Source organism: Manis pentadactyla, chromosome 10 (assembly GCF_030020395.1).
Source record: "Manis pentadactyla isolate mManPen7 chromosome 10, mManPen7.hap1, whole genome shotgun sequence".
Taxonomy (NCBI): Eukaryota; Metazoa; Chordata; class Mammalia; order Pholidota; family Manidae; genus Manis; species Manis pentadactyla.
The window spans coordinates 71,630,544-71,657,524 of NC_080028.1; the positions used below are offsets into that span (position 1 = coordinate 71,630,544).

Here is a 26,981-nt window from a genome sequence, read left to right on the forward strand (position 1 = left end):
TGAATTATATCTGAACTTAAAAGACACTTATGGTATTAACAAAGAACAGGTACCAGAAAATGTATCTCTAGGCTTACGATTAGTATAACAAGATTGAAATGATTTACACAAGGGCACCTATGAACAACTCCTCTGCTCAGCTTTGAAACCCTCTCAACCACGTTATGTCTTCCATTAGAGTAAACTGGGGGTCTGACTTCTTTCTAGACTCCAGGACTACGATTAATTCATCTTGTGGTGTCACTTCAAGTGCCCAGCACAGTATCCTGCATTCTGTAAACACGTGAATGTTTGTTCATTAATTGCTATACATCATTCTGAGCAGAAACCAGACTTACATCTCAAAAACTTCCATTCTAATACTGCTAACTCACCACAAAAGACTATCGAATCCTTTTCATTCCTTTCTCTTCGACTAGAAAAACAGTAATATTTTAACACTTTAAGACATTTCCTCCCCAGCAAACAAAAACAAAACAAGACTTAAAACTTGTCATCTACTCTACTTCCCTAACTCGCCCTGAGAAATTTTAATCGCTATCTTTTCTTGCAGTACAATTCCAGAGAAGGTGAAAAACAAGGGACAGAAGAAAGCCATGTACAAAAGCTGCAGTAAATAAAAGCTGCTCCAAAGAGGGCCTATTCTCAATCAAAATTTCTTACCAGTTCAAATAGCTGCTCACAAGGAAAGCACTGGTTCATGTAATGCCTTCGCTTACTCCCTAAATCCTCACGCTGGAGCCATTGCAAGCATGTAAAATCAGGAAATAAGAGCCCAAATCTAATAATTGGTTAAGTCAAGGTAAGAAATAACTAGCTAGAAAACGAGGCAGGAAAAGAAATAACACTCCTGGAACAGTATTTTCCCCTCACCTTCTCTGCCTACTTTACTTACTGTCCCACTGAAGACTTTGTTACTGCAGGGATTTCAGTCTCATGGGAAAAGGAAAATCCAGTCAAGAACCTCACCTATCTTCTGTCTAAACTTATCTCTCAGTCAACAGGTATCACTTAAAATCATAATAAAGCCTAAGAGGCCTTCTGAACAAAGCAATTATGTAAGATTCTGCACTCTACTCTGGTGACCCTGAAGAGGTCACTTTTGAGACTACTCAGTGATTAACAAGCAACCACCACGTAGTAGTGACGGTTGCATTAACTTTGTGAATATACTAAAAACCACTACAGTGAATTCTGTGATATGTGAATTATATCTCTGTCACTAAAAAAAAGAACATTCCTTCCCCATTAAAAGACACCCATCAAAAACCAAGTACTATGAAACAGAACATTTCTCTTTAAAATTCAGGTTCCATAATACAATGTGCTATGTTTTGGAGATAGTTCCTCCTCTGAGGACCGCTGGTTTTATTTTTATTCTATATTCATTTTTTACTGGCAGAGTTCTGAGAGATGCTAAGGGTGCGGTGGTGGAAAGGACACCACACCATTACTACAGAAGCCTGGATGCTCTACAAGTCCAAGTGCTATGCTCTGAAATGTTTGTGTCCCCCCCAAAATTCATATGTTGAAATTCTAATGCCTCACGTATTGGACTTAGGTGGGGTTTTTTTGGAGGACATAAGTCCTAACGGCAGAGCCCTCAAGAATGCATTTTACAAACAGCTCCTTTATAAAAGAGGCCCCAGGGAGCTCCCTTGCCCCTTCCACCATGTGAGAACAAGAAGTCAGCAATCTGATCTGAGAGAGGGAAGGAGGCCCTCATCTGACCAGGGTGGCACCCTGATCACGGTCTTCCAGCCTCCTGAGCTGTGAGGGATAAAAATTTTGTTTACAAGCTACCTAGTCTGTGGTACTGTACTACACAGCAGCCCAAATGGACTAAGACACCAAGTAATCCTGAATTAAATCGCTAAACTTACTTCTCATTCAACAATAAAAAAGAATGAACTGTGTGCAAATTGAAACTCAAAATAAGTAAAATATGTACATTCTAGCATAGAAAATGTTTGTTCTCTTACACACAACCCTTGTCTTCCACATTTTCATTCATTTCAGGACTTCTACTTTAAAGAGCATCACGTAGTCAATTTACTTGGATCTGTAGAGAACTGAACTTAAATGAATTACACTTGGTTACACTTAATTTGTATTCTACTTAATCATTCCGTTGGAAACCTGTATTACTTTTTCTGAGAGCTAAGATCAACACGGAATCCCAAGTTTTGACTTGGGATGGCTGGAAACAGGCATAACCACCCAGCAGCCTTCTGACACTGTGCAAAAACATTTATGGCAACTGGCTGCTCAAGGAACCACCAGAAAAACCCAACTAGCCTGTTTTCAGGAGAAATGACAGATATTCATCCTAGACAGGAACAGTTAGGAAGTCATTCAGTGTTCTACCTCTAGACTTCCTCCTTCAAGAGCTCTTCCTCCTATCTAGTTTAAAAACAGGGACCCACAACAAATCTCAACAAGGGCTTAACAACCAAAGAAAAGATGCTCCCCTTCTGTTTATTTCCTCACTATAAAAAAACTTGCAACTTTTATGGCTCCCCCTTTGTAAATTTCTAAGGGCAAGTTCCAATTTTTTTCTTTGCTTCTTCCAGGCATAGTTCTCTGCTATGATGGTGGTACTTTATGGACCTCTATGGGTTCAAACATGCAATCCAACAGTCCCACATCTCTCTGGACCTCAATTTAGAAACCATTCTTTTCCAATAGACAACCCTAAGGAGGACACTTTTAAAAATATGAACTGGCATTTTGTAGAAGCAGTTGACAAAGTCAGTAACACCAAAACAGTTTGATATAACTGAAAAAAACTGACCACCAAGTAACAAAGAAAGTACTTCTCTTATAACCGCTTCCTTAGATATTTTTACATCTCCACTTCTAACAGTGTCACAGAGAAAAGGATTAAGAATAAACCAGCAAGTTGGCAAATGCCAGTAAGAGGAAAGACAGCTCTTCTACCTAACAGTCACCCAACCTACCTACCTAGTCACCCAACAATGTCTACTCCAGATCACTGCTCTGAGGATGGCTGTCCCTTCCTGACTCACTGGCTGATGGATGGACAAGCTGGAAATGGAGTTCCAAGTCTAGCCAGAGTGGTGCTGGTGGCTCCAGAGTGAGGAGGGACGGCCAAAAAAGAAACAAGAAAATGGCTGGATAAAAGGAATCTGCATGATAAGGTATGGGGAACCGGGCACTTTTAGGGGCTGGTAAGTGAACTTTATTTAAGTAGGCCAAACTGCTTGATCTAAGCAAAGAAATAAATACTAAGTTTCCTTGTTAAAAGGCAAAACATCAAGAAAATCAAACAACCAAATTCAAACTGTGCTCATATATGTACTTACTTCACAGAAGTACTTCTCCAAGCTCTCTGCCTCTAATACAGAAACTGTGGCAAGTTTCTGAAGAAGCTAAACTCCCAGAGACTTTTATGATGTCCATTTATCTAGGAAATACAACGTGGAACTTCAAAGAGAAATCAACAATCGATTCTCACAAATTGCCAAGAACATCTGTGATATGGTTCTCCAATACCCTGGCTCACGAAGGTACATTCCTTTCTCTCTTTAAGCCAATATTGACAGTTCGTAAAATAAGCACTTTTTCATACAGGGGAGAATAGTTAACTTCACACATCTGACATTCCCACAAGATCAGTACCCGAAAGCATGTCATCCTATCACTTAAGCAGCCCCGAAATACAGAAAGCTTTTTAAAGACCAAACCTGACTTGAAAACACACAAAACAGTCTACTAGCTATGGTCAGAACGGCACGTGACAACTAGTAAGCTATAATACCAAGTATCTGAACAGGCTAATTACTGACACGTGAACATAAAGAGTGACTTACAATACCACACAGCCTGAATAAGCTATCCGATTTTGACGAAATTAAAATTCTAAACGTGTCACTAAGAAGACAAGCACCACTTAAGAAAAAGAGAACACAAATCAATGTAGTTTCCTATACACATTACGGGAGGACCTCTTACTTTTGACACTGTTAACTTTACAAGCTTACACAATGCTTTACAAAACTGAAAGACCTCTGAAGTGATGGCCAACAGTTTCTGCGGGATCCCAAGACTACAATGCATCTTGGGATTCCTGCAGGACACTTCGGTGCCAGATATCCAAAACGTTAATTACAGTTTCAATAATAGAAATTGGAGCAAGAAACGCTCTCTCACCTAGGCATAAGGTGAAGGAAAAGTCGGGCGCTCGTCCTCCCAGCTCCTTGAGTCTGGCTCGCTCAACGCCCACCCACCTCCTGGTTCCAGTTGTCCCACGTCTGGGCCTCATGGTACTGATGGCCGCGGGCCCTCTCCGTCCCATACGGTTTTCAGTTCTAGTAGGTAGCTGCGGCCCCCGGGGAAGGGACGGGCTCTAGATCCCTCCCATGTCGCCGACACGCAGCTACCGCTCCTCCAGGCCCTCCGCCGCGCCCGGGCCGCCCCACACAGGGCTGCCCGCGCCCGGCGCCGCTGTCAGCGCCCCACGTGCCGCCGGGCCCCGAGGCCGCGCGTACCCCGCCCTGCGAGGCGAACCGCAGACGTGTCCCCACACCCCACCAAGGTGGGCTCCGGCCTCCCGCTCGGCTGCTTCCGCGTCCCGGCCCCTTTGCCCGAAGGGCCTCCCGCGCCACTGCAGGCTCCGTGGTGGTTGGCGCCGGCGCCGGCGCCGGTTGGGCCGGGCCACGCAGGAAGGACGGCACGAACTCGGCGGCGTGGACGTTGGGCACAAAGGGTTTGGCATTGACGTTGAGCTGCCGGCTGAAGGCCGCGCTGAGGTGCTCACGCTGGGCCTCGGCGGCCCCCGCCGCCAAGGGGCCGCCTTCGCCGCCGCACGGGCCCGACCCGGGGGCTTCCATGTCCGCCTGGTCCCAGCAGTCGGGCGCTGAGTCGCTGCTGCTCCCGCTGCTGCTGCCCCCGCCGCCGCCGCCGCCACTGCCCGGATCCATGATCGGGGGGACCGTGTGTGTGGTGAAGAGAGGGCGGGAAATGGAGGCGGGGGCGACGGGCCGGGGAGGAGCAGGCCGCGCTGACCCGGGGAAGTGGGAGACAGAAGGGCTGAGGGCTAGCGACAGAGTCCCCGGCGTCACCGCGGCAGCAGCTCCAGTCCCTACTTCGCACTCGCGACAAAGGCGGCGGCGGCGGCGGCGGCTCAACCCTCCTCGTGTGTGCGAGCCGATGTCCTTCCACCCAACCCAGGCACCTCTGACTGCCTCACCGGCCACCCCACTACCGCGCAGATTGACCCCTCGCCGCCTCCCGTACCTTCACCTCGGTAGTTCTCAGCCCCGTTCGTCCCCGCTTCCGGCTATGAAGCACGGCCAAAGACGGAACTACGCGTTCCGACAGAGCCCGCGCGTCCCCGCTGCGGTTTCCCGGGGGTCGATGGGAGTCGGAGTTCCGTGGCCCAGAGCAACCGGAAGAGGCTCCGGCTCCCGGCAGGCAGCGCGAAGAGGCGGGGACCTGGTCGCCCTCGCGGCCCCACCTGTCACCGGGTGGGGCAGCGGCAGGGGTGAGTCTTGGCGTGACTCCGTGCTGGGCCTCCGATCCAGAGCCTTTCAGCCCTCGGGGGCGGTCCACTCTGTCCTGTGAGTCACAGGATGAGGGAAAACCGACAGCAGTTCTACGGGGGGATAAAGCTTTCAACCCCTGGACATCTGTTGAAGAGACTGTCATTTCCGCATTGTATGTCCATGGCTCATTCATCATATATTGATTGACCATATATGTTTGGGTTAATGTCTGGAGTCTCTATTCTATTCCACTGGTCTGTGGCTCTGTTTTTGTGCCATTACCAAACTGTCTTGATTACTGTGGCTTTGTAGTAGAGCTTGAAGTTGGGGAGCGAGATCCCCCCCACTTAACTCTTCCTTCTCAGGATTGCTTTGGCTATTCGGGGTCTTTGGTGTTTCCATATGAATTTTTGAACTATTTGTTCCAGTTCGTTGAAGACATCTTAGCCATTTTTAAATGTACAATTGAGTGGTATTCAGTATATTCACGTTGTTGAGCAGTCATCACCACCATCCATCTCTGAATTCTCCATTTTTCCAAACTAAAACTCTATGCCCATTAAACCCTCACTCCCCAATCTTCCCTCCTGCCAGCCCCTGGCAACCACCATTCTACTTTCTGACTCTATGAATTTGATTACTTTAGGAACCTCATACAAGAAGAATCATACATTATTTATCTTTTTGGCACTGGCTTCTTTCACTTAGCGTAATATCCTCAAGATTGAACTACAAGACACACTGAAGCATGTTATCAGAATTTCCTTCCTTCTTAAGGTTAAACAGTATTCCATTGTACGGACAGACCGCATTTTGTGTTTACCCATTGCACATATTCTTTTATTTAATTCTCACCACAGCCACAAGAGTCAGGTATCTATACTGGACACATAGTATCTCCTGCTCAGATGACCTCAGTGCCCTTGTCCTGGGCCTTCAGCCACTTCCCCTACCTGGATCTGGGTCTGGCTCCCCTGATAATTTTCAGACCTGGATGAAACCCCACTATCACACATAGTTGCCAAAGTGGCAGCAGGAGGCAAACGGATTCAGGGCCGCGGTCTCCTAGAGGGAAACAGCACATAGGAGGAAGCTGGGCAAAGTCCCTATCTTTCTTTCCTCATGGTCCTATGGGCCGTTCAGAGGCACATCTTCCCCTCTATTAGTTTGTTGTGGCGGCTGTAACAAACTGCCACAGATGGAGTTGCATAAAACAACAGGAACTTATTCTCCCATTGTTCTGGAGGTCTTCAGTCTTAAATCAAGGGGCTGTACCCCCTCTGAAGGCTCTAGAGGAGAAATCTTCCTTGCCTCTTCCAGCTTCTGGTGGTCCCAGACATTCCTCAGCTTGTGGCTGCATCCCTCCAATCTCTGCCTCTATCTTGACGTGGCCTCTTCTCTGTGTGTCTGTCTACATTGTCCTCTTCTTTCTCTTAGGAAGACACCAGTCATTAAAGTTAAGGCCCGCTCTAAATACAGGATTGTTTTTAGACTGAGATCATCCACTATTTACATTTGCAAGGACCCTATTTCCAGGTGGACAAGAATTCTGGGGGACACTGTTCCATCAGTTATACAGCCCACCTGAACAAGTGCTGCATGGGGAACAGGCAGCACCTGCTTTGTCCCTCCCCAGCTCATCCTGCCTCAGTAGCTGCTGGGGTAACTCACTGCATTAGTGTTCTAGGGCTGCCGTAATCAAAGACCATAGACCATGCGGCCTAGACAATTGACATTTGTTTCTCACAGTTCTGTAGGCTGCAAGCACAAGCCAAAGGGGTCCCAGGTTTGGGTCTCCTGAGGCCTCTCTCCTTGGCTTGCAGATGGCTGCCTTCTCACTGCCTCCTCATAGGGCCTTTCCTCTGGGCATGCCCATCCCTTACATGGCATCTCTTCTTATATGGACAGCATTCAGGTTGGACTAGGCACACCCTAATGCCCTCATTTTAACTGAACCACCTTTTGAATGACCTCATCTCCAAATACTGTCACAATCTGAGCTATGGGGTCTGGGGTTAGGACTTGAATATATTAATTTCGGGTGGGGTGGGGAACAACTCAGCCCAAAATACTCATTATTTGCATTACCTCACATCGTCCTTTGTGAGTGCTTCTTGGAAGACCCCAAACTAACATCAGACTCTCTTCCCCCAAACCCACACTCACCTCTTTCATTCTGTATATTAGCACCATGCCTTTTCCTTAATAGCACTTCCACAATTATATGTACTTAATTTATTACATTTTTTTTTTCTGTTTCCCCTACCTGATGGAAAACTGCATTAGGGTAAGAACCACATATAAAATGAATTCACTGTTATGCCTTGATGCCTGGCATAGTGCCTAGTATGGAGTGGGCATGTGACCAATATTTATTGAATGGGAGGATATTTTTCTGCCTCTCAAATCATCTAATGATACAGATACCACTGTCTGCATGCTTTGTGTCTTGCGATTGTTGGTGGCAGTCAATGATTTGAAAGGAAGAAATCCAACTTCCCTGAAAAGACACGGTGAACCTTAAAATTGGAAATAATCAGGACACCCTGGAAATCAGAGTGAAGCCACTTTGAAAAAACTCTTAACACATGACAGACTGTGACACTTCGGACAGTGCTGATGAGACAGGGGCCTTGGGTGTAGTCAGAGTAGGGTGAGATCCTCTGGAAAAAGTAAGGCAGGATATTTACAGTCAAGGCAATGTAACAATATAAAGGATACCAGACTAGGAATATAGACATCTTCAGTGAGATCAGTTAAAGGTCAAAAGGCCAGGAACAACTTGGCCTGGAATGTCTGAGTGTTCCGCAACGGTACCTCAGCATAACCCCTGACTTCACTGTAAACAGCCCTAGCAAACAGACAACAACCCAGCCCACCTTGGGGGCAGGGCACATGGTACAAGTCTGCACCCCTAGCCCTTTACCCACATTCCTGAAAATCCTCAAGGAACTATAAATCCCCTAGACAACGCACCACCCTGGGCTCTCTTGTCCCCTCCCGGTGTGAGGCAGGAGCTCTTTCCTTTCACTTTATTTCTCAATAAAAGCCTCTCCCTGGCTCTCCTACCTTGGGTGTTTGCTAAGTTCATTCTTCGACTTTGCAAACAAGAACCCCGACTTCACTGAGAGAAAGCAGGAGTTCAGAGGAGCTGATCTTCAAAGGGAATCTTCTTGGGAAACTAGCAGACGACCCCGAGACCTGGCTCCAGTCAAATTAGCCTTTTTATGCCTACAAGCAAACAAGGCTTCTGAGGGACATTCAGAAATCTATGTTAGAGGGAGAGAAGAGAGGAAGAACATCTTTGCCTTGGAATCTGCCATTGCAGGACTCACTCAGCAGGGTTTCCTAGCTTTGTACTTCTTTACATTCTGGCTCTGAGCTGTTTTATCACCTTTAGCCCAAGGCCAACTTCCCCACACTCTGGTTTAAGTGAAAGAAGAAACGAAACTGTCTGCAGCTTATGGGTGAGCTAAAGGGCCAATGTACCTGGCTTGGTGTTTGCTCTTCCTTTGTGTTGTTAATTTTGTGTTCTTTTAGGTTTCTTTCATTTTGGACTGCAATACACTATAAAGGGCTTGTTCAGTAATATTAAGTCTCCTAAAGAAGTTTCTGGTGGCAGTGAAGAGGCAGTATTGCACAGTGATTAATCCATGGTTTCGGATGCTATATTGGTCAAGATAGATGAGGTCATGGTGCAGTAACAAACACCACCCAAATTCCATTTGTGCAATTTGGTGGTCATAGGCTGCTCAGGCTGCTAGAACAAACTATCAGAGGCTGAATGATTTAAACAACAGAAACTTATTTCTGACAGTTTTGGAGGCTAGGAAGTCCAAGGTCAAGGGGCCAGCAGATTTGGTGGCTACTGAGGGTTCTCTTCTTAGCTTTCAGTGGCCAACTTTTCAATGCGTCCTTCCCATGGCATGATAGCATTCAAGAGAATAAGTTCTCTGGTGTCTTTTCTTATAAGCCCACAAATCCTTCATGAACGTGTATAAACTTAATCACATCCCAAAGGCCACACCTCCAAATATCACAATGCATTTTGAGGGGACACAAACATTCAGCCTGTAACAGTGCCCCTCCTTGGTCACCTGGGGCTATGCTCTGATCATTCTCCCATTGCAACCCAGGCCCACAGAGCCATAACCATCTGGGACACTGCCATTCAGCAGAGCAGAGGGAAAGAGAATGTTTTCAGCTAGGCACTGGCCTCTGCCTTCAAGAGGCACATGTCCCTTCTGTTAACATTTCCTTGATCAAAAGCAAGTCACAACAGTGGAATTCAGTCAGAGCAGAAGAATGAAAAAAGGGGAAGATAGTTTCAGGGACGTATAGGATAACATCAAACAGACTAATATTTGCATTATAGGGCTCCTAGAAGGAGAAAGACAGAGAAAGGGGCAGAAATCTTATTTGGTGAAATAATGGTTGAAAGCTTCCCTAACATGGTGAAGGAAACAGACATCAAGATCCAGGAATCCCAAAGAGTTCCAAAAAAGGTGAACCTAAAGAGATCCACACCAGGACACATTAATTAAAATGTCAAAATTTCAAGACAAGAGGAGAATATTAAAAGCATCAGGAGAAGAGCAACTGGTTATATACAAGGGAACCCTCAAAAGCCTAGCAAGATTTTTCAGTGCAATTTTGTGGGCCAGGTGGAAGTGACATGATATATTCAAAGTGCTGAAAGAAAAAAATTCAAGCAAGGATATTCTACTCAATAAAGTTATCATTCAGAATTGAAGGAGAGAAAGATTTTTTTCCAGACAAGCAAAACCTAACAGAGTTTATCATGCTAAACTGCCTTATAAGAAATACTAAAGGGTTCTCTTTAAACTGAAAAGAATGGGCAATAATTACTAACAAGGATGCATATGAAAACTGCATTTCACTGGAAAAGTAAATATATAATAGAGGTAGTGGATTAATTACTTATAAAGCTACTATGAAGGTTAAAATACAAAAGTAATAAAAATAATTATCACAATAATTAGTTAAAGGATACACAAGATACAAAGACGTAAACAATGACATGAAAAATATAAAATGTTGGGGGAAGGAGAGTAAAAATGTTTTAGAATGGGACGAAACTCGAGTTGTTATCAACTTAAGATAGGTGGTTATAGAGGTAAGTTGTTACATGTAAGCCTCATGGTAACCACGAAGCAAAAAACTATAGTAAAGACACAAAAGAGAAAGAGAAAGGAATATAAGCGTACAACTAAAGAAACTCATCAAACCACAAAAGAAGAGAGCAAGATGCTGTTGGCAAAACTGGAGAGCAACATGAAAGGGCATGAAACTGGATCATTGTCTAACCCCACACATAAAAGTAAACTTGAAATGGATCAAAGACCTGAATGTAAGTCATGAAACCATAAAACTCTTAGAAAAAAACACAGGCAAAACCTCTTGGACATAAACATGAACAAATTCTTCATGAACATATCTCGCTGGGCAGGGGAAAGAACAGCAAAAATGAACAAATGGAACGGTATCAAGCTGAAAAGCCTCTGTAGGGCAAAGGACACCATCAATAGAACAAAAAGGCATCCTACACTATGGGAGAATATATTCATAAATGACATATCCAACAAAGGGCTGACATCCAAAATACATAAAGAGCTCATGCACCTCAACAAACAAAAAGCAAAAAATCCAATTAAAAAATAAGCAGAGGGTCTGAACAGACACTTCTCCAAAGAAGAAAAACACATAGCCAACAGGCCCATGAAAAGATGCTCCACATCGCTAGCCATCAGAGAAATGCAAATCAAAACCACAATGAGATACCACTTCACACAAGTAAGGATTGCCACCATCCAAAAGACAAACAGCAACACATGGGGGCAACGATGTGGAGAAAGGGGAACCCTCCTACACTGCTAGTGGGAATGTGAACAAGTTCAACCATTGTGGAAAGCAGTATGCAGGTTCATCAAAAAACTTAAAATAGAACTACCATTTGACCCTGGAATTTGTCTCCTAGGATTTTACCGAAAGAAAACAAGACCGAAGGTTCAAAAAGCCATATGCACCCCTATGTTTACTGCAGCACTATTTACAACAGTCAAGATATGGATGCAACCGAAGTCTCCATCAGTAGATGAATGGATAAAGAAGAGGTGTCACATATACAAAATGGAACACTATTCAGCCATAAGAAAAAAACATATCCTACCATTTGCAACAACATGGATGGAGCTAGAGGGGATGATGCTCAGTGAAATAAGCCAGGCGGAGAAAGACAAGTACCAAATGATTTCCCTCATTTGTGGAGTATTAAATCAAAGCAAATCTGAAGGGACAGAACAGCAGCCGACTCACAGACTCCAAGAAGCGACTAGCGATTACCAAAGGGAAGGGGGTATGGAAGGGAGAAGAGGATTCATGAAGGGGTGTTATGATTGGTGCACCTGGTGTGTGTGGGGTCACGGGGAAACAATGTAGCTCAGAGAAGACAAGTAGGGACTCCGTGGCATCGTGCTACGCTGATGGAGAGCGACGGCAATGGGGTATAGGGGGTACTCGATAATATCGGTGGAGGTAGTACCCACATTGAAGGTTTCTTGTGAAACCTTCAGAGCAGTGTATGTCAATGATACGTTAATGAAAAAGTAAAAAAGAAAAAAAAGTTCACATTATACCAATTGACATTAAAGAAAGACTTCCACGCTTTTCTTTCCCTTTTCCTTTTTCGCTGTCTCGCCAACGGGTGTCCTGCTGAGTACCTGGTGCCCGGGGCGACCGCGGGAGCAGAAGTGGCTGGGTGGGGGTGCAGCGCGGCAAGGGGGGCCTGAGACGCGAGCCCCGAGCTGCCAATCGCTCGCCGTCTCCCGGCAACTTGGCAGCGCGCGCCGCCAGCGCACAATGCCCGCCCGCCTCTAGCCCACGCGCGAGAGCGAAGGCAGGCAGTCTAGCGGAGAGAGCCGCGGAAGCCGCTCGCCGCCGGACAGAGCTCGCTATCTTCCCAAATGGGAGGGGTTTTGAGCAAGCTCTGCCCCCCGCAGCCCGCCCCCGTTCCGGAGGCCAGGAGCCGGCGCCCGGCCTTCCTCGGAAGCCCCGCCCGCCCCGCAAGCCTCGCAAGCCCGGCAAGCCCCGCCCCGTCGGCTCCCTCGGCCCGCCGCGACCGCATTCGCCCTTCAGTACCCACTCGTTTCTTCGGGTCCCCTCGGAGGCCTCATCGCCGGTAAGACGCTGACCCTCCCCAGACCGTGGACGACTTGACTTTGAAAGTTTTGTTTTTCTTAAGTCCTAAGTGGGTTCTGTGCCCTTTTCACCTCCCCAAACACCTTGGTGCGCGTCCAGCTGCCTCCCTTTAGCCTATGCTATGAGATGTGCTGATAGAACTGTTCCCTTCTTTCAGTTCCTTTTTTTGGGTCACTTTTCTATTCCTTTTATTTTTAATTTTTACCTTCTTTTTGGTAGCATTAGTGTACAGTTACATGAGCAACACGGTGGTTACTAGGCTCCCCCCATTATCAAGTCCGCCCCTCATACCCCGTTACAGTCACTGTCCATCAGCGTAGGGAGATGCTATATAGTCACTACTTGTCTTCTCTGTGTGCTATACTGCCCTCCCCGTGCCCACCCCCCTACATCATGTATGTTGATCCTAATGCCCCTCATTCCCCTTCTCCCTCCTTTCCCACCCACCCTTCCCAGTCCCTTTCCCTTTGGTATCTGTTAGTCCATTCTCGGGTTCTGTGAGTCTGCTGCTGTTTGGTGCCTTCAGTTTTTTCTCTGTTCTTACGCTCCACAGATGAGTGCAACCATTTGATACTTGTGTTTCTCTGCCTGGCATATTTCACTGAGCGTAATACCCTCTAGCCCCATCCACGTTGTTGCAAATCTTTCTTTCAGTTCTTAAAACTCTGAACTTTAACACAGTATGAGTTTAGCAGAATACTTGGTAAATCACTTAAAATATACCTGCTTCAGGTGAGAATACCATCTGTCTGTTTATTACAGCACTATTTACAACAACCCAGTTATGGAAACAACCTAAGTGGCCATCCGTAGATGAATGCATAGAGAAGAGGTGGCACATATACAAAATGTTACTCTATTCAGCCATAAGAAGGAAACAGATCCTACCATTTGCAACAACATGGATGGAGCTAGAGGGGATGATGCTCAGTGAAATAAGCCAGGTGGAGAAAGACAAGTACCAAATGATTTCCCTCATTTGTGGAGTATTAAATCAAAGCAAATCTGAAGGGACAGAACAGCAGCCGACTCACAGACTCCAAGAAGCGACTAGCGATTACCAAAGGGGAGGGGGTATGGAAGGGAGAAGAGGATTCATGAAGGGGTATTATGATTGGTGCACCTGGTGTGTGTGGGGTCACGGGAAAACAATGTAGCTCAGAGAAGACAAGTAGGGACTCCGTGGCATCGTGCTACGCTGATGGAGAGCGACGGCAATGGGGTATAGGGGGTACTCGATAATATCGGTGGAGGTAGTACCCACATTGAAGGTTTCTTGTGAAACCTTCAGAGCAGTGTATGTCAATGATACGTTAATGAAAAAGTAAAAAAGAAAAAAAAGTTCACATTATACCAATTGACATTAAAGAAAGACTTCCACGCTTTTCTTTCCCTTTTCCTTTTTCGCTGTCTCGCCAACGGGTGTCCTGCTGAGTACCTGGTGCCCGGGGCGACCGCGGGAGCAGAAGTGGCTGGGTGGGGGTGCAGCGCGGCACGGGGGGCCTGAGACGCGAGCCCCGAGCTGCCAATCGCTCGCCGTCTCCCGGCAACTTGGCAGCGCGCGCCGCCAGCGCACAATGCCCGCCCGCCTCTAGCCCACGCGCGAGAGCGAAGGCAGGCAGTCTAGCGGAGAGAGCCGCGGAAGCCGCTCGCCGCCGGACAGAGCTCGCTATCTTCCCAAATGGGAGGGGTTTTGAGCAAGCTCTGCCCCCCGCAGCCCGCCCCCGTTCCGGAGGCCAGGAGCCGGCGCCCGGCCTTCCTCGGAAGCCCCGCCCGCCCCGCAAGCCTCGCAAGCCCGGCAAGCCCCGCCCCGTCGGCTCCCTCGGCCCGCCGCGACCGCATTCGCCCTTCAGTACCCACTCGTTTCTTCGGGTCCCCTCGGAGGCCTCATCGCCGGTAAGACGCTGACCCTCCCCAGACCGTGGACGACTTGACTTTGAAAGTTTTGTTTTTCTTAAGTCCTAAGTGGGTTCTGTGCCCTTTTCACCTCCCCAAACACCTTGGTGTGCGTCCAGCTGCCTCCCTTTAGCCTATGCTATGAGATGTGCTGATAGAACTGTTCCCTTCTTTCAGTTCCTTTTTTTGGGTCACTTTTCTATTCCTTTTATTTTTAATTTTTACCTTCTTTTTGGTAGCGTTAGTGTACAGTTACATGAGCAACACGGTGGTTACTAGGCTCCCTCCATTATCAAGTCCGCCCCTCATACCCCGTTACAGTCACTGTCCATCAGCGTAGGGAGATGCTATATAGTCACTACTTGTCTTCTCTGTGTGCTATACTGCCCTCCCCGTGCCCACCCCCCTACATCATGTATGTTGATCCTAATGCCCCTCATTCCCCTTCTCCCTCCTTTCCCACCCACCCTTCCCAGTCCCTTTCCCTTTGGTATCTGTTAGTCCATTCTCGGGTTCTGTGAGTCTGCTGCTGTTTGGTGCCTTCAGTTTTTTCTCTGTTCTTACGCTCCACAGATGAGTGCAACCATTTGATACTTGTGTTTCTCTGCCTGGCATATTTCACTGAGCGTAATACCCTCTAGCCCCATCCACGTTGTTGCAAATCTTTCTTTCAGTTCTTAAAACTCTGAACTTTAACACAGTATGAGTTTAGCAGAATACTTGGTAAATCACTTAAAATATACCTGCTTCAGGTGAGAAATCATCTATCTGGTTATTACAGCACTATTTACAAAAGCCAAGGTATTTTAGCAACCTAAGTGGCCATCGGTAGATGAATGGATAGAGAAGAGGTGGCACTTATACAAAATGTTACACTATTCAGCCATAAGAAGGAAACAGATCCTACCGTTTGCAACATCATGGATGGAGCTAGAGGGGATGATGCTCAGTGAAATAAGCCAGGCGGAGAAAGACAAGTACCAAATGATTTCCCTCATTTGTGGAGTATTAAATCAAAGCAAATCTGAAGGGACAGAACAGCAGCCGACTCACAGACTCCAAGAAGCGACTAGCGATTACCAAAGGGGAGGGGGTATGGAAGGGAGAAGAGGATTCATGAAGGGGTGTTATGATTGGTGCACCTGGTGTGTGTGGGGTCACGGGAAAACAATGTAGCTCAGAGAAGACAAGTAGGGACTCCGTGGCATCGTGCTACGCTGATGGAGAGCGACGGCAATGGGGTATAGGGGGTACTCGATAATATCGGTGGAGGTAGTACCCACATTGAAGGTTTCTTGTGAAACCTTCAGAGCAGTGTATGTCAATGATACGTTAATGAAAAAGTAAAAAAGAAAAAAAAGTTCACATTATACCAATTGACATTAAAGAAAGACTTCCACGCTTTTCTTTCCCTTTTCCTTTTTCGCTGTCTCGCCAACGGGTGTCCTGCTGAGTACCTGGTGCCCGGGGCGACCGCGGGAGCAGAACTGGCTGGGTGGGGGTGCAGCGCGGCACGGGGGGCCTGAGACGCGAGCCCCGAGCTGCCAATCGCTCGCCGTCTCCCGGCAACTTGGCAGCGCGCGCCGCCAGCGCACAATGCCCGCCCGCCTCTAGCCCACGCGCGAGAGCGAAGGCAGGCAGTCTAGCGGAGAGAGCCGCGGAAGCCGCTCGCCGCCGGACAGAGCTCGCTATCTTCCCAAATGGGAGGGGTTTTGAGCAAGCTCTGCCCCCCGCAGCCCGCCCCCGTTCCGGAGGCCAGGAGCCGGCGCCCGGCCTTCCTCGGAAGCCCCGCCCGCCCCGCAAGCCTCGCAAGCCCGGCAAGCCCCGCCCCGTCGGCTCCCTCGGCCCGCCGCGACCGCATTCGCCCTTCAGTACCCACTCGTTTCTTCGGGTCCCCTCGGAGGCCTCATCGCCGGTAAGACGCTGACCCTCCCCAGACCGTGGACGACTTGACTTTGAAAGTTTTGTTTTTCTTAAGTCCTAAGTGGGTTCTGTGCCCTTTTCACCTCCCCAAACACCTTGGTGCGCGTCCAGCTGCCTCCCTTTAGCCTATGCTATGAGATGTGCTGATAGAACTGTTCCCTTCTTTCAGTTCCTTTTTTTGGGTCACTTTTCTATTCCTTTTATTTTTAATTTTTACCTTCTTTTTGGTAGCATTAGTGTACAGTTACATGAGCAACACGGTGGTTACTAGGCTCCCCCCATTATCAAGTCCGCCCCTCATACCCCGTTACAGTCACTGTCCATCAGCGTAGGGAGATGCTATATAGTCACTACTTGTCTTCTCTGTGTGCTATACTGCCCTCCCCGTGCCCACCCCCCTACATCATGTATGTTGATCCTAATGCCCCTCATTCCCCTTCTCCCTCCTTTCCCACCCACCCTTCCCAGTCCCTTTCCCTTTGGTATCTGTTAGTCCATTCTCGGGTTCTGTGAGTCTGCTGCTGTTTGGTGCCTTCAGTTTTTTCTCTGTTCTTACGCTCCACAGATGAGTGCAACCATTTGATACTTGTGTTTCTCTGCCTGGCATATTTCACTGAGCGTAATACCCTCTAGCCCCATCCACGTTGTTGCAAATCTTTCTTTCAGTTCTTAAAACTCTGAACTTTAACACAGTATGAGTTTAGCAGAATACTTGGTAAATCACTTAAAATATACCTGCTTCAGGTGAGAAATCATCTATCTGGTTATTACAGCACTATTTACAAAAGCCAAGGTATTTTAGCAACCTAAGTGGCCATCGGTAGATGAATGGATAGAGAAGAGGTGGCACTTATACAAAATGTTACACTATTCAGCCATAAGAAGGAAACAGATCCTACCGTTTGCAACATCATGGATGGAGCTAGAGGGGATGATGCTCAGTGAAATAAGCCAGGCGGAGAAAGACAAGTACCAAATGATTTCCCTCATTTGTGGAGTATTAAATCAAAGCAAATCTGAAGGGACAGAACAGCAGCCGACTCACAGACTCCAAGAAGCGACTAGCGATTACCAAAGGGGAGGGGGTATGGAAGGGAGAAGAGGATTCATGAAGGGGTGTTATGATTGGTGCACCTGGTGTGTGTGGGGTCACGGGAAAACAATGTAGCTCAGAGAAGACAAGTAGGGACTCCGTGGCATCGTGCTACGCTGATGGAGAGCGACGGCAATGGGGTATAGGGGGTACTCGATAATATCGGTGGAGGTAGTACCCACATTGAAGGTTTCTTGTGAAACCTTCAGAGCAGTGTATGTCAATGATACGTTAATGAAAAAGTAAAAAAGAAAAAAAAGTTCACATTATACCAATTGACATTAAAGAAAGACTTCCACGCTTTTCTTTCCCTTTTCCTTTTTCGCTGTCTCGCCAACGGGTGTCCTGCTGAGTACCTGGTGCCCGGGGCGACCGCGGGAGCAGAAGTGGCTGGGTGGGGGTGCAGCGCGGCACGGGGGGCCTGAGACGCGAGCCCCGAGCTGCCAATCGCTCGCCGTCTCCCGGCAACTTGGCAGCGCGCGCCGCCAGCGCACAATGCCCGCCCGCCTCTAGCCCACGCGCGAGAGCGAAGGCAGGCAGTCTAGCGGAGAGAGCCGCGGAAGCCGCTCGCCGCCGGACAGAGCTCGCTATCTTCCCAAATGGGAGGGGTTTTGAGCAAGCTCTGCCCCCCGCAGCCCGCCCCCGTTCCGGAGGCCAGGAGCCGGCGCCCGGCCTTCCTCGGAAGCCCCGCCCGCCCCGCAAGCCTCGCAAGCCCGGCAAGCCCCGCCCCGTCGGCTCCCTCGGCCCGCCGCGACCGCATTCGCCCTTCAGTACCCACTCGTTTCTTCGGGTCCCCTCGGAGGCCTCATCGCCGGTAAGACGCTGACCCTCCCCAGACCGTGGACGACTTGACTTTGAAAGTTTTGTTTTTCTTAAGTCCTAAGTGGGTTCTGTGCCCTTTTCACCTCCCCAAACACCTTGGTGCGCGTCCAGCTGCCTCCCTTTAGCCTATGCTATGAGATGTGCTGATAGAACTGTTCCCTTCTTTCAGTTCCTTTTTTTGGGTCACTTTTCTATTCCTTTTATTTTTAATTTTTACCTTCTTTTTGGTAGCATTAGTGTACAGTTACATGAGCAACACGGTGGTTACTAGGCTCCCCCCATTATCAAGTCCGCCCCTCATACCCCGTTACAGTCACTGTCCATCAGCGTAGGGAGATGCTATATAGTCACTACTTGTCTTCTCTGTGTGCTATACTGCCCTCCCCGTGCCCACCCCCCTACATCATGTATGTTGATCCTAATGCCCCTCATTCCCCTTCTCCCTCCTTTCCCACCCACCCTTCCCAGTCCCTTTCCCTTTGGTATCTGTTAGTCCATTCTCGGGTTCTGTGAGTCTGCTGCTGTTTGGTGCCTTCAGTTTTTTCTCTGTTCTTACGCTCCACAGATGAGTGCAACCATTTGATACTTGTGTTTCTCTGCCTGGCATATTTCACTGAGCGTAATACCCTCTAGCCCCATCCACGTTGTTGCAAATCTTTCTTTCAGTTCTTAAAACTCTGAACTTTAACACAGTATGAGTTTAGCAGAATACTTGGTAAATCACTTAAAATATACCTGCTTCAGGTGAGAATACCATCTGTCTGTTTATTACAGCACTATTTACAACAACCCAGTTATGGAAACAACCTAAGTGGCCATCCGTAGATGAATGCATAGAGAAGAGGTGGCACATATACAAAATGTTACTCTATTCAGCCATAAGAAGGAAACAGATCCTACCATTTGCAACAACATGGATGGAGCTAGAGGGGATGATGCTCAGTGAAATAAGCCAGGTGGAGAAAGACAAGTACCAAATGATTTCCCTCATTTGTGGAGTATTAAATCAAAGCAAATCTGAAGGGACAGAACAGCAGCCGACTCATAGACTCCAAGAAGCGACCAGCGATTACCAAAGGGAAGGGGATATGGAAGGGAGAAGAGGATTCATGAAGGGGTGTTATGATTGGTGCACCTGGTGTGTGTGGGGTCACGGGGAAACAATGTAGCTCAGAGAAGACAAGTAGGGACTCCGTGGCATCGTGCTACGCTGATGGAGAGCGACGGCAATGGGGTATAGGGGGTACTCGATAATATCGGTGGAGGTAGTACCCACATTGAAGGTTTCTTGTGAAACCTTCAGAGCAGTGTATGTCAATGATACGTTAATGAAAAAGTAAAAAAGAAAAAAAAGTTCACATTATACCAATTGACATTAAAGAAAGACTTCCACGCTTTTCTTTCCCTTTTCCTTTTTCGCTGTCTCGCCAACGGGTGTCCTGCTGAGTACCTGGTGCCCGGGGCGACCGCGGGAGCAGAAGTGGCTGGGTGGGGGTGCAGCGCGGCACGGGGGGCCTGAGACGCGAGCCCCGAGCTGCCAATCGCTCGCCGTCTCCCGGCAACTTGGCAGCGCGCGCCGCCAGCGCACAATGCCCGCCCGCCTCTAGCCCACGCGCGAGAGCGAAGGCAGGCAGTCTAGCGGAGAGAGCCGCGGAAGCCGCTCGCCGCCGGACAGAGCTCGCTATCTTCCCAAATGGGAGGGGTTTTGAGCAAGCTCTGCCCCCCGCAGCCCGCCCCCGTTCCGGAGGCCAGGAGCCGGCGCCCGGCCTTCCTCGGAAGCCCCGCCCGCCCCGCAAGCCTCGCAAGCCCGGCAAGCCCCGCCCCGTCGGCTCCCTCGGCCCGCCGCGACCGCATTCGCCCTTCAGTACCCACTCGTTTCTTCGGGTCCCCTCGGAGGCCTCATCGCCGGTAAGACGCTGACCCTCCCCAGACCGTGGACGACTTGACTTTGAAAGTTTTGTTTTTCTTAAGTCCTAAGTGGGTTCTGTGCCCTTTTCACCTCCCCAAACACCTTGGTGCGCGTCCAGCTGCCTCCCTTTAGCCTATGCTATGAGATGTGCTGATAGAACTGTTCCCTTCTTTCAGTTCCTTTTTTTGGGTCACTTTTCTATTCCTTTTATTTTTAATTTTTACCTTCTTTTTGGTAGCATTAGTGTACAGTTACATGAGCAACACGGTGGTTACTAGGCTCCCCCCATTATCAAGTCCGCCCCTCATATCCCGTTACAGTCACTGTCCATCAGCGTAGGGAGATGCTATATAGTCACTACTTGTCTTCTCTGTGTGCTATACTGCCCTCCCCGTGCCCACCCCCCTACATCATGTATGTTGATCCTAATGCCCCTCATTCCCCTTCTCCCTCCTTTCCCACCCACCCTTCCCAGTCCCTTTCCCTTTGGTATCTGTTAGTCCATTCTCGGGTTCTGTGAGTCTGCTGCTGTTTGGTGCCTTCAGTTTTTTCTCTGTTCTTACGCTCCACAGATGAGTGCAACCATTTGATACTTGTGTTTCTCTGCCTGGCATATTTCACTGAGCGTAATACCCTCTAGCCCCATCCACGTTGTTGCAAATCTTTCTTTCAGTTCTTAAAACTCTGAACTTTAACACAGTATGAGTTTAGCAGAATACTTGGTAAATCACTTAAAATATACCTGCTTCAGGTGAGAAATCATCTATCTGGTTATTACAGCACTATTTACAAAAGCCAAGGTATTTTAGCAACCTAAGTGGCCATCGGTAGATGAATGGATAGAGAAGAGGTGGCACTTATACAAAATGTTACACTATTCAGCCATAAGAAGGAAACAGATCCTACCATTTGCAACATCATGGATGGAGCTAGAGGGGATGATGCTCAGTGAAATAAGCCAGGCGGAGAAAGACAAGTACCAAATGATTTCCCTCATTTGTGGAGTATTAAATCAAAGCAAATCTGAAGGGACAGAACAGCAGCCGACTCACAGACTCCAAGAAGCGACTAGCGATTACCAAAGGGGAGGGGGTATGGAAGGGAGAAGAGGATTCATGAAGGGGTGTTATGATTGGTGCACCTGGTGTGTGTGGGGTCACGGGGAAACAATGTAGCTCAGAGAAGACAAGTAGGGACTCCGTGGCATCGTGCTACGCTGATGGAGAGCGACGGCAATGGGGTATAGGGGGTACTCGATAATATCGGTGGAGGTAGTACCCACATTGAAGGTTTCTTGTGAAACCTTCAGAGCAGTGTATGTCAATGATACGTTAATGAAAAAGTAAAAAAGAAAAAAAAGTTCACATTATACCAATTGACATTAAAGAAAGACTTCCACGCTTTTCTTTCCCTTTTCCTTTTTCGCTGTCTCGCCAACGGGTGTCCTGCTGAGTACCTGGTGCCCGGGGCGACCGCGGGAGCAGAACTGGCTGGGTGGGGGTGCAGCGCGGCACGGGGGGCCTGAGACGCGAGCCCCGAGCTGCCAATCGCTCGCCGTCTCCCGGCAACTTGGCAGCGCGCGCCGCCAGCGCACAATGCCCGCCCGCCTCTAGCCCACGCGCGAGAGCGAAGGCAGGCAGTCTAGCGGAGAGAGCCGCGGAAGCCGCTCGCCGCCGGACAGAGCTCGCTATCTTCCCAAATGGGAGGGGTTTTGAGCAAGCTCTGCCCCCCGCAGCCCGCCCCCGTTCCGGAGGCCAGGAGCCGGCGCCCGGCCTTCCTCGGAAGCCCCGCCCGCCCCGCAAGCCTCGCAAGCCCGGCAAGCCCCGCCCCGTCGGCTCCCTCGGCCCGCCGCGACCGCATTCGCCCTTCAGTACCCACTCGTTTCTTCGGGTCCCCTCGGAGGCCTCATCGCCGGTAAGACGCTGACCCTCCCCAGACCGTGGACGACTTGACTTTGAAAGTTTTGTTTTTCTTAAGTCCTAAGTGGGTTCTGTGCCCTTTTCACCTCCCCAAACACCTTGGTGCGCGTCCAGCTGCCTCCCTTTAGCCTATGCTATGAGATGTGCTGATAGAACTGTTCCCTTCTTTCAGTTCCTTTTTTTGGGTCACTTTTCTATTCCTTTTATTTTTAATTTTTACCTTCTTTTTGGTAGCATTAGTGTACAGTTACATGAGCAACACGGTGGTTACTAGGCTCCCCCCATTATCAAGTCCGCCCCTCATACCCCGTTACAGTCACTGTCCATCAGCGTAGGGAGATGCTATATAGTCACTACTTGTCTTCTCTGTGTGCTATACTGCCCTCCCCGTGCCCACCCCCCTACATCATGTATGTTGATCCTAATGCCCCTCATTCCCCTTCTCCCTCCTTTCCCACCCACCCTTCCCAGTCCCTTTCCCTTTGGTATCTGTTAGTCCATTCTCGGGTTCTGTGAGTCTGCTGCTGTTTGGTGCCTTCAGTTTTTTCTCTGTTCTTACGCTCCACAGATGAGTGCAACCATTTGATACTTGTGTTTCTCTGCCTGGCATATTTCACTGAGCGTAATACCCTCTAGCCCCATCCACGTTGTTGCAAATCTTTCTTTCAGTTCTTAAAACTCTGAACTTTAACACAGTATGAGTTTAGCAGAATACTTGGTAAATCACTTAAAATATACCTGCTTCAGGTGAGAATACCATCTGTCTGTTTATTACAGCACTATTTACAACAACCCAGTTATGGAAACAACCTAAGTGGCCATCCGTAGATGAATGCATAGAGAAGAGGTGGCACATATACAAAATGTTACTCTATTCAGCCATAAGAAGGAAACAGATCCTACCATTTGCAACAACATGGATGGAGCTAGAGGGGATGATGCTCAGTGAAATAAGCCAGGTGGAGAAAGACAAGTACCAAATGATTTCCCTCATTTGTGGAGTATTAAATCAAAGCAAATCTGAAGGGACAGAACAGCAGCCGACTCATAGACTCCAAGAAGCGACCAGCGATTACCAAAGGGAAGGGGATATGGAAGGGAGAAGAGGATTCATGAAGGGGTGTTATGATTGGTGCACCTGGTGTGTGTGGGGTCACGGGGAAACAATGTAGCTCAGAGAAGACAAGTAGGGACTCCGTGGCATCGTGCTACGCTGATGGAGAGCGACGGCAATGGGGTATAGGGGGTACTCGATAATATCGGTGGAGGTAGTACCCACATTGAAGGTTTCTTGTGAAACCTTCAGAGCAGTGTATGTCAATGATACGTTAATGAAAAAGTAAAAAAGAAAAAAAAGTTCACATTATACCAATTGACATTAAAGAAAGACTTCCACGCTTTTCTTTCCCTTTTCCTTTTTCGCTGTCTCGCCAACGGGTGTCCTGCTGAGTACCTGGTGCCCGGGGCGACCGCGGGAGCAGAAGTGGCTGGGTGGGGGTGCAGCGCGGCACGGGGGGCCTGAGACGCGAGCCCCGAGCTGCCAATCGCTCGCCGTCTCCCGGCAACTTGGCAGCGCGCGCCGCCAGCGCACAATGCCCGCCCGCCTCTAGCCCACGCGCGAGAGCGAAGGCAGGCAGTCTAGCGGAGAGAGCCGCGGAAGCCGCTCGCCGCCGGACAGAGCTCGCTATCTTCCCAAATGGGAGGGGTTTTGAGCAAGCTCTGCCCCCCGCAGCCCGCCCCCGTTCCGGAGGCCAGGAGCCGGCGCCCGGCCTTCCTCGGAAGCCCCGCCCGCCCCGCAAGCCTCGCAAGCCCGGCAAGCCCCGCCCCGTCGGCTCCCTCGGCCCGCCGCGACCGCATTCGCCCTTCAGTACCCACTCGTTTCTTCGGGTCCCCTCGGAGGCCTCATCGCCGGTAAGACGCTGACCCTCCCCAGACCGTGGACGACTTGACTTTGAAAGTTTTGTTTTTCTTAAGTCCTAAGTGGGTTCTGTGCCCTTTTCACCTCCCCAAACACCTTGGTGCGCGTCCAGCTGCCTCCCTTTAGCCTATGCTATGAGATGTGCTGATAGAACTGTTCCCTTCTTTCAGTTCCTTTTTTTGGGTCACTTTTCTATTCCTTTTATTTTTAATTTTTACCTTCTTTTTGGTAGCATTAGTGTACAGTTACATGAGCAACACGGTGGTTACTAGGCTCCCCCCATTATCAAGTCCGCCCCTCATATCCCGTTACAGTCACTGTCCATCAGCGTAGGGAGATGCTATATAGTCACTACTTGTCTTCTCTGTGTGCTATACTGCCCTCCCCGTGCCCACCCCCCTACATCATGTATGTTGATCCTAATGCCCCTCATTCCCCTTCTCCCTCCTTTCCCACCCACCCTTCCCAGTCCCTTTCCCTTTGGTATCTGTTAGTCCATTCTCGGGTTCTGTGAGTCTGCTGCTGTTTGGTGCCTTCAGTTTTTTCTCTGTTCTTACGCTCCACAGATGAGTGCAACCATTTGATACTTGTGTTTCTCTGCCTGGCATATTTCACTGAGCGTAATACCCTCTAGCCCCATCCACGTTGTTGCAAATCTTTCTTTCAGTTCTTAAAACTCTGAACTTTAACACAGTATGAGTTTAGCAGAATACTTGGTAAATCACTTAAAATATACCTGCTTCAGGTGAGAAATCATCTATCTGGTTATTACAGCACTATTTACAAAAGCCAAGGTATTTTAGCAACCTAAGTGGCCATCGGTAGATGAATGGATAGAGAAGAGGTGGCACTTATACAAAATGTTACACTATTCAGCCATAAGAAGGAAACAGATCCTACCATTTGCAACATCATGGATGGAGCTAGAGGGGATGATGCTCAGTGAAATAAGCCAGGCGGAGAAAGACAAGTACCAAATGATTTCCCTCATTTGTGGAGTATTAAATCAAAGCAAATCTGAAGGGACAGAACAGCAGCCGACTCACAGACTCCAAGAAGCGACTAGCGATTACCAAAGGGGAGGGGGTATGGAAGGGAGAAGAGGATTCATGAAGGGGTGTTATGATTGGTGCACCTGGTGTGTGTGGGGTCACGGGAAAACAATGTAGCTCAGAGAAGACAAGTAGGGACTCCGTGGCATCGTGCTACGCTGATGGAGAGCGACGGCAATGGGGTATAGGGGGTACTCGATAATATCGGTGGAGGTAGTACCCACATTGAAGGTTTCTTGTGAAACCTTCAGAGCAGTGTATGTCAATGATACGTTAATGAAAAAGTAAAAAAGAAAAAAAAGTTCACATTATACCAATTGACATTAAAGAAAGACTTCCACGCTTTTCTTTCCCTTTTCCTTTTTCGCTGTCTCGCCAACGGGTGTCCTGCTGAGTACCTGGTGCCCGGGGCGACCGCGGGAGCAGAACTGGCTGGGTGGGGGTGCAGCGCGGCACGGGGGGCCTGAGACGCGAGCCCCGAGCTGCCAATCGCTCGCCGTCTCCCGGCAACTTGGCAGCGCGCGCCGCCAGCGCACAATGCCCGCCCGCCTCTAGCCCACGCGCGAGAGCGAAGGCAGGCAGTCTAGCGGAGAGAGCCGCGGAAGCCGCTCGCCGCCGGACAGAGCTCGCTATCTTCCCAAATGGGAGGGGTTTTGAGCAAGCTCTGCCCCCCGCAGCCCGCCCCCGTTCCGGAGGCCAGGAGCCGGCGCCCGGCCTTCCTCGGAAGCCCCGCCCGCCCCGCAAGCCTCGCAAGCCCGGCAAGCCCCGCCCCGTCGGCTCCCTCGGCCCGCCGCGACCGCATTCGCCCTTCAGTACCCACTCGTTTCTTCGGGTCCCCTCGGAGGCCTCATCGCCGGTAAGACGCTGACCCTCCCCAGACCGTGGACGACTTGACTTTGAAAGTTTTGTTTTTCTTAAGTCCTAAGTGGGTTCTGTGCCCTTTTCACCTCCCCAAACACCTTGGTGCGCGTCCAGCTGCCTCCCTTTAGCCTATGCTATGAGATGTGCTGATAGAACTGTTCCCTTCTTTCAGTTCCTTTTTTTGGGTCACTTTTCTATTCCTTTTATTTTTAATTTTTACCTTCTTTTTGGTAGCATTAGTGTACAGTTACATGAGCAACACGGTGGTTACTAGGCTCCCCCCATTATCAAGTCCGCCCCTCATATCCCGTTACAGTCACTGTCCATCAGCGTAGGGAGATGCTATATAGTCACTACTTGTCTTCTCTGTGTGCTATACTGCCCTCCCCGTGCCCACCCCCCTACATCATGTATGTTGATCCTAATGCCCCTCATTCCCCTTCTCCCTCCTTTCCCACCCACCCTTCCCAGTCCCTTTCCCTTTGGTATCTGTTAGTCCATTCTCGGGTTCTGTGAGTCTGCTGCTGTTTGGTGCCTTCAGTTTTTTCTCTGTTCTTACGCTCCACAGATGAGTGCAACCATTTGATACTTGTGTTTCTCTGCCTGGCATATTTCACTGAGCGTAATACCCTCTAGCCCCATCCACGTTGTTGCAAATCTTTCTTTCAGTTCTTAAAACTCTGAACTTTAACACAGTATGAGTTTAGCAGAATACTTGGTAAATCACTTAAAATATACCTGCTTCAGGTGAGAATACCATCTGTCTGTTTATTACAGCACTATTTACAACAACCCAGTTATGGAAACAACCTAAGTGGCCATCCGTAGATGAATGCATAGAGAAGAGGTGGCACATATACAAA

The 26,981-nt window shown here is 48.8% G+C and overlaps 2 protein-coding genes across 2 annotated transcripts in view; one reads left to right on the forward strand and one right to left on the reverse strand.

Moving 5' to 3' along the window:
- Nucleotides 1-374: 374 nt before the first annotated feature.
- LOC130679124 (eukaryotic peptide chain release factor GTP-binding subunit ERF3A-like) lies at nt 375-5,257 on the reverse strand. Its single transcript, XM_057486965.1, has 2 exons — nt 4,174-5,257; nt 375-3,427 (listed from the first exon to the last, which is right to left on the reverse strand). The coding sequence occupies exon 1, from the start codon at nt 4,941-4,943 to the stop codon at nt 4,332-4,334; it is 612 nt and encodes a 203-aa protein (XP_057342948.1). The 5' UTR covers nt 4,944-5,257; the 3' UTR covers nt 375-3,427; nt 4,174-4,331.
- Nucleotides 5,258-5,304: 47 nt separating this feature from the next.
- The window catches only part of LOC130679353 (nuclear envelope pore membrane protein POM 121-like), a 45,596-nt gene continuing 23,919 nt past the window's right edge, over nt 5,305-26,981 (forward strand). The window contains exon 1 of the mRNA XM_057487957.1: nt 5,305-5,582. Within this exon, the coding sequence (XP_057343940.1) occupies nt 5,305-5,582 (278 nt within the window). The remainder of the gene's footprint in view (nt 5,583-26,981) is intronic.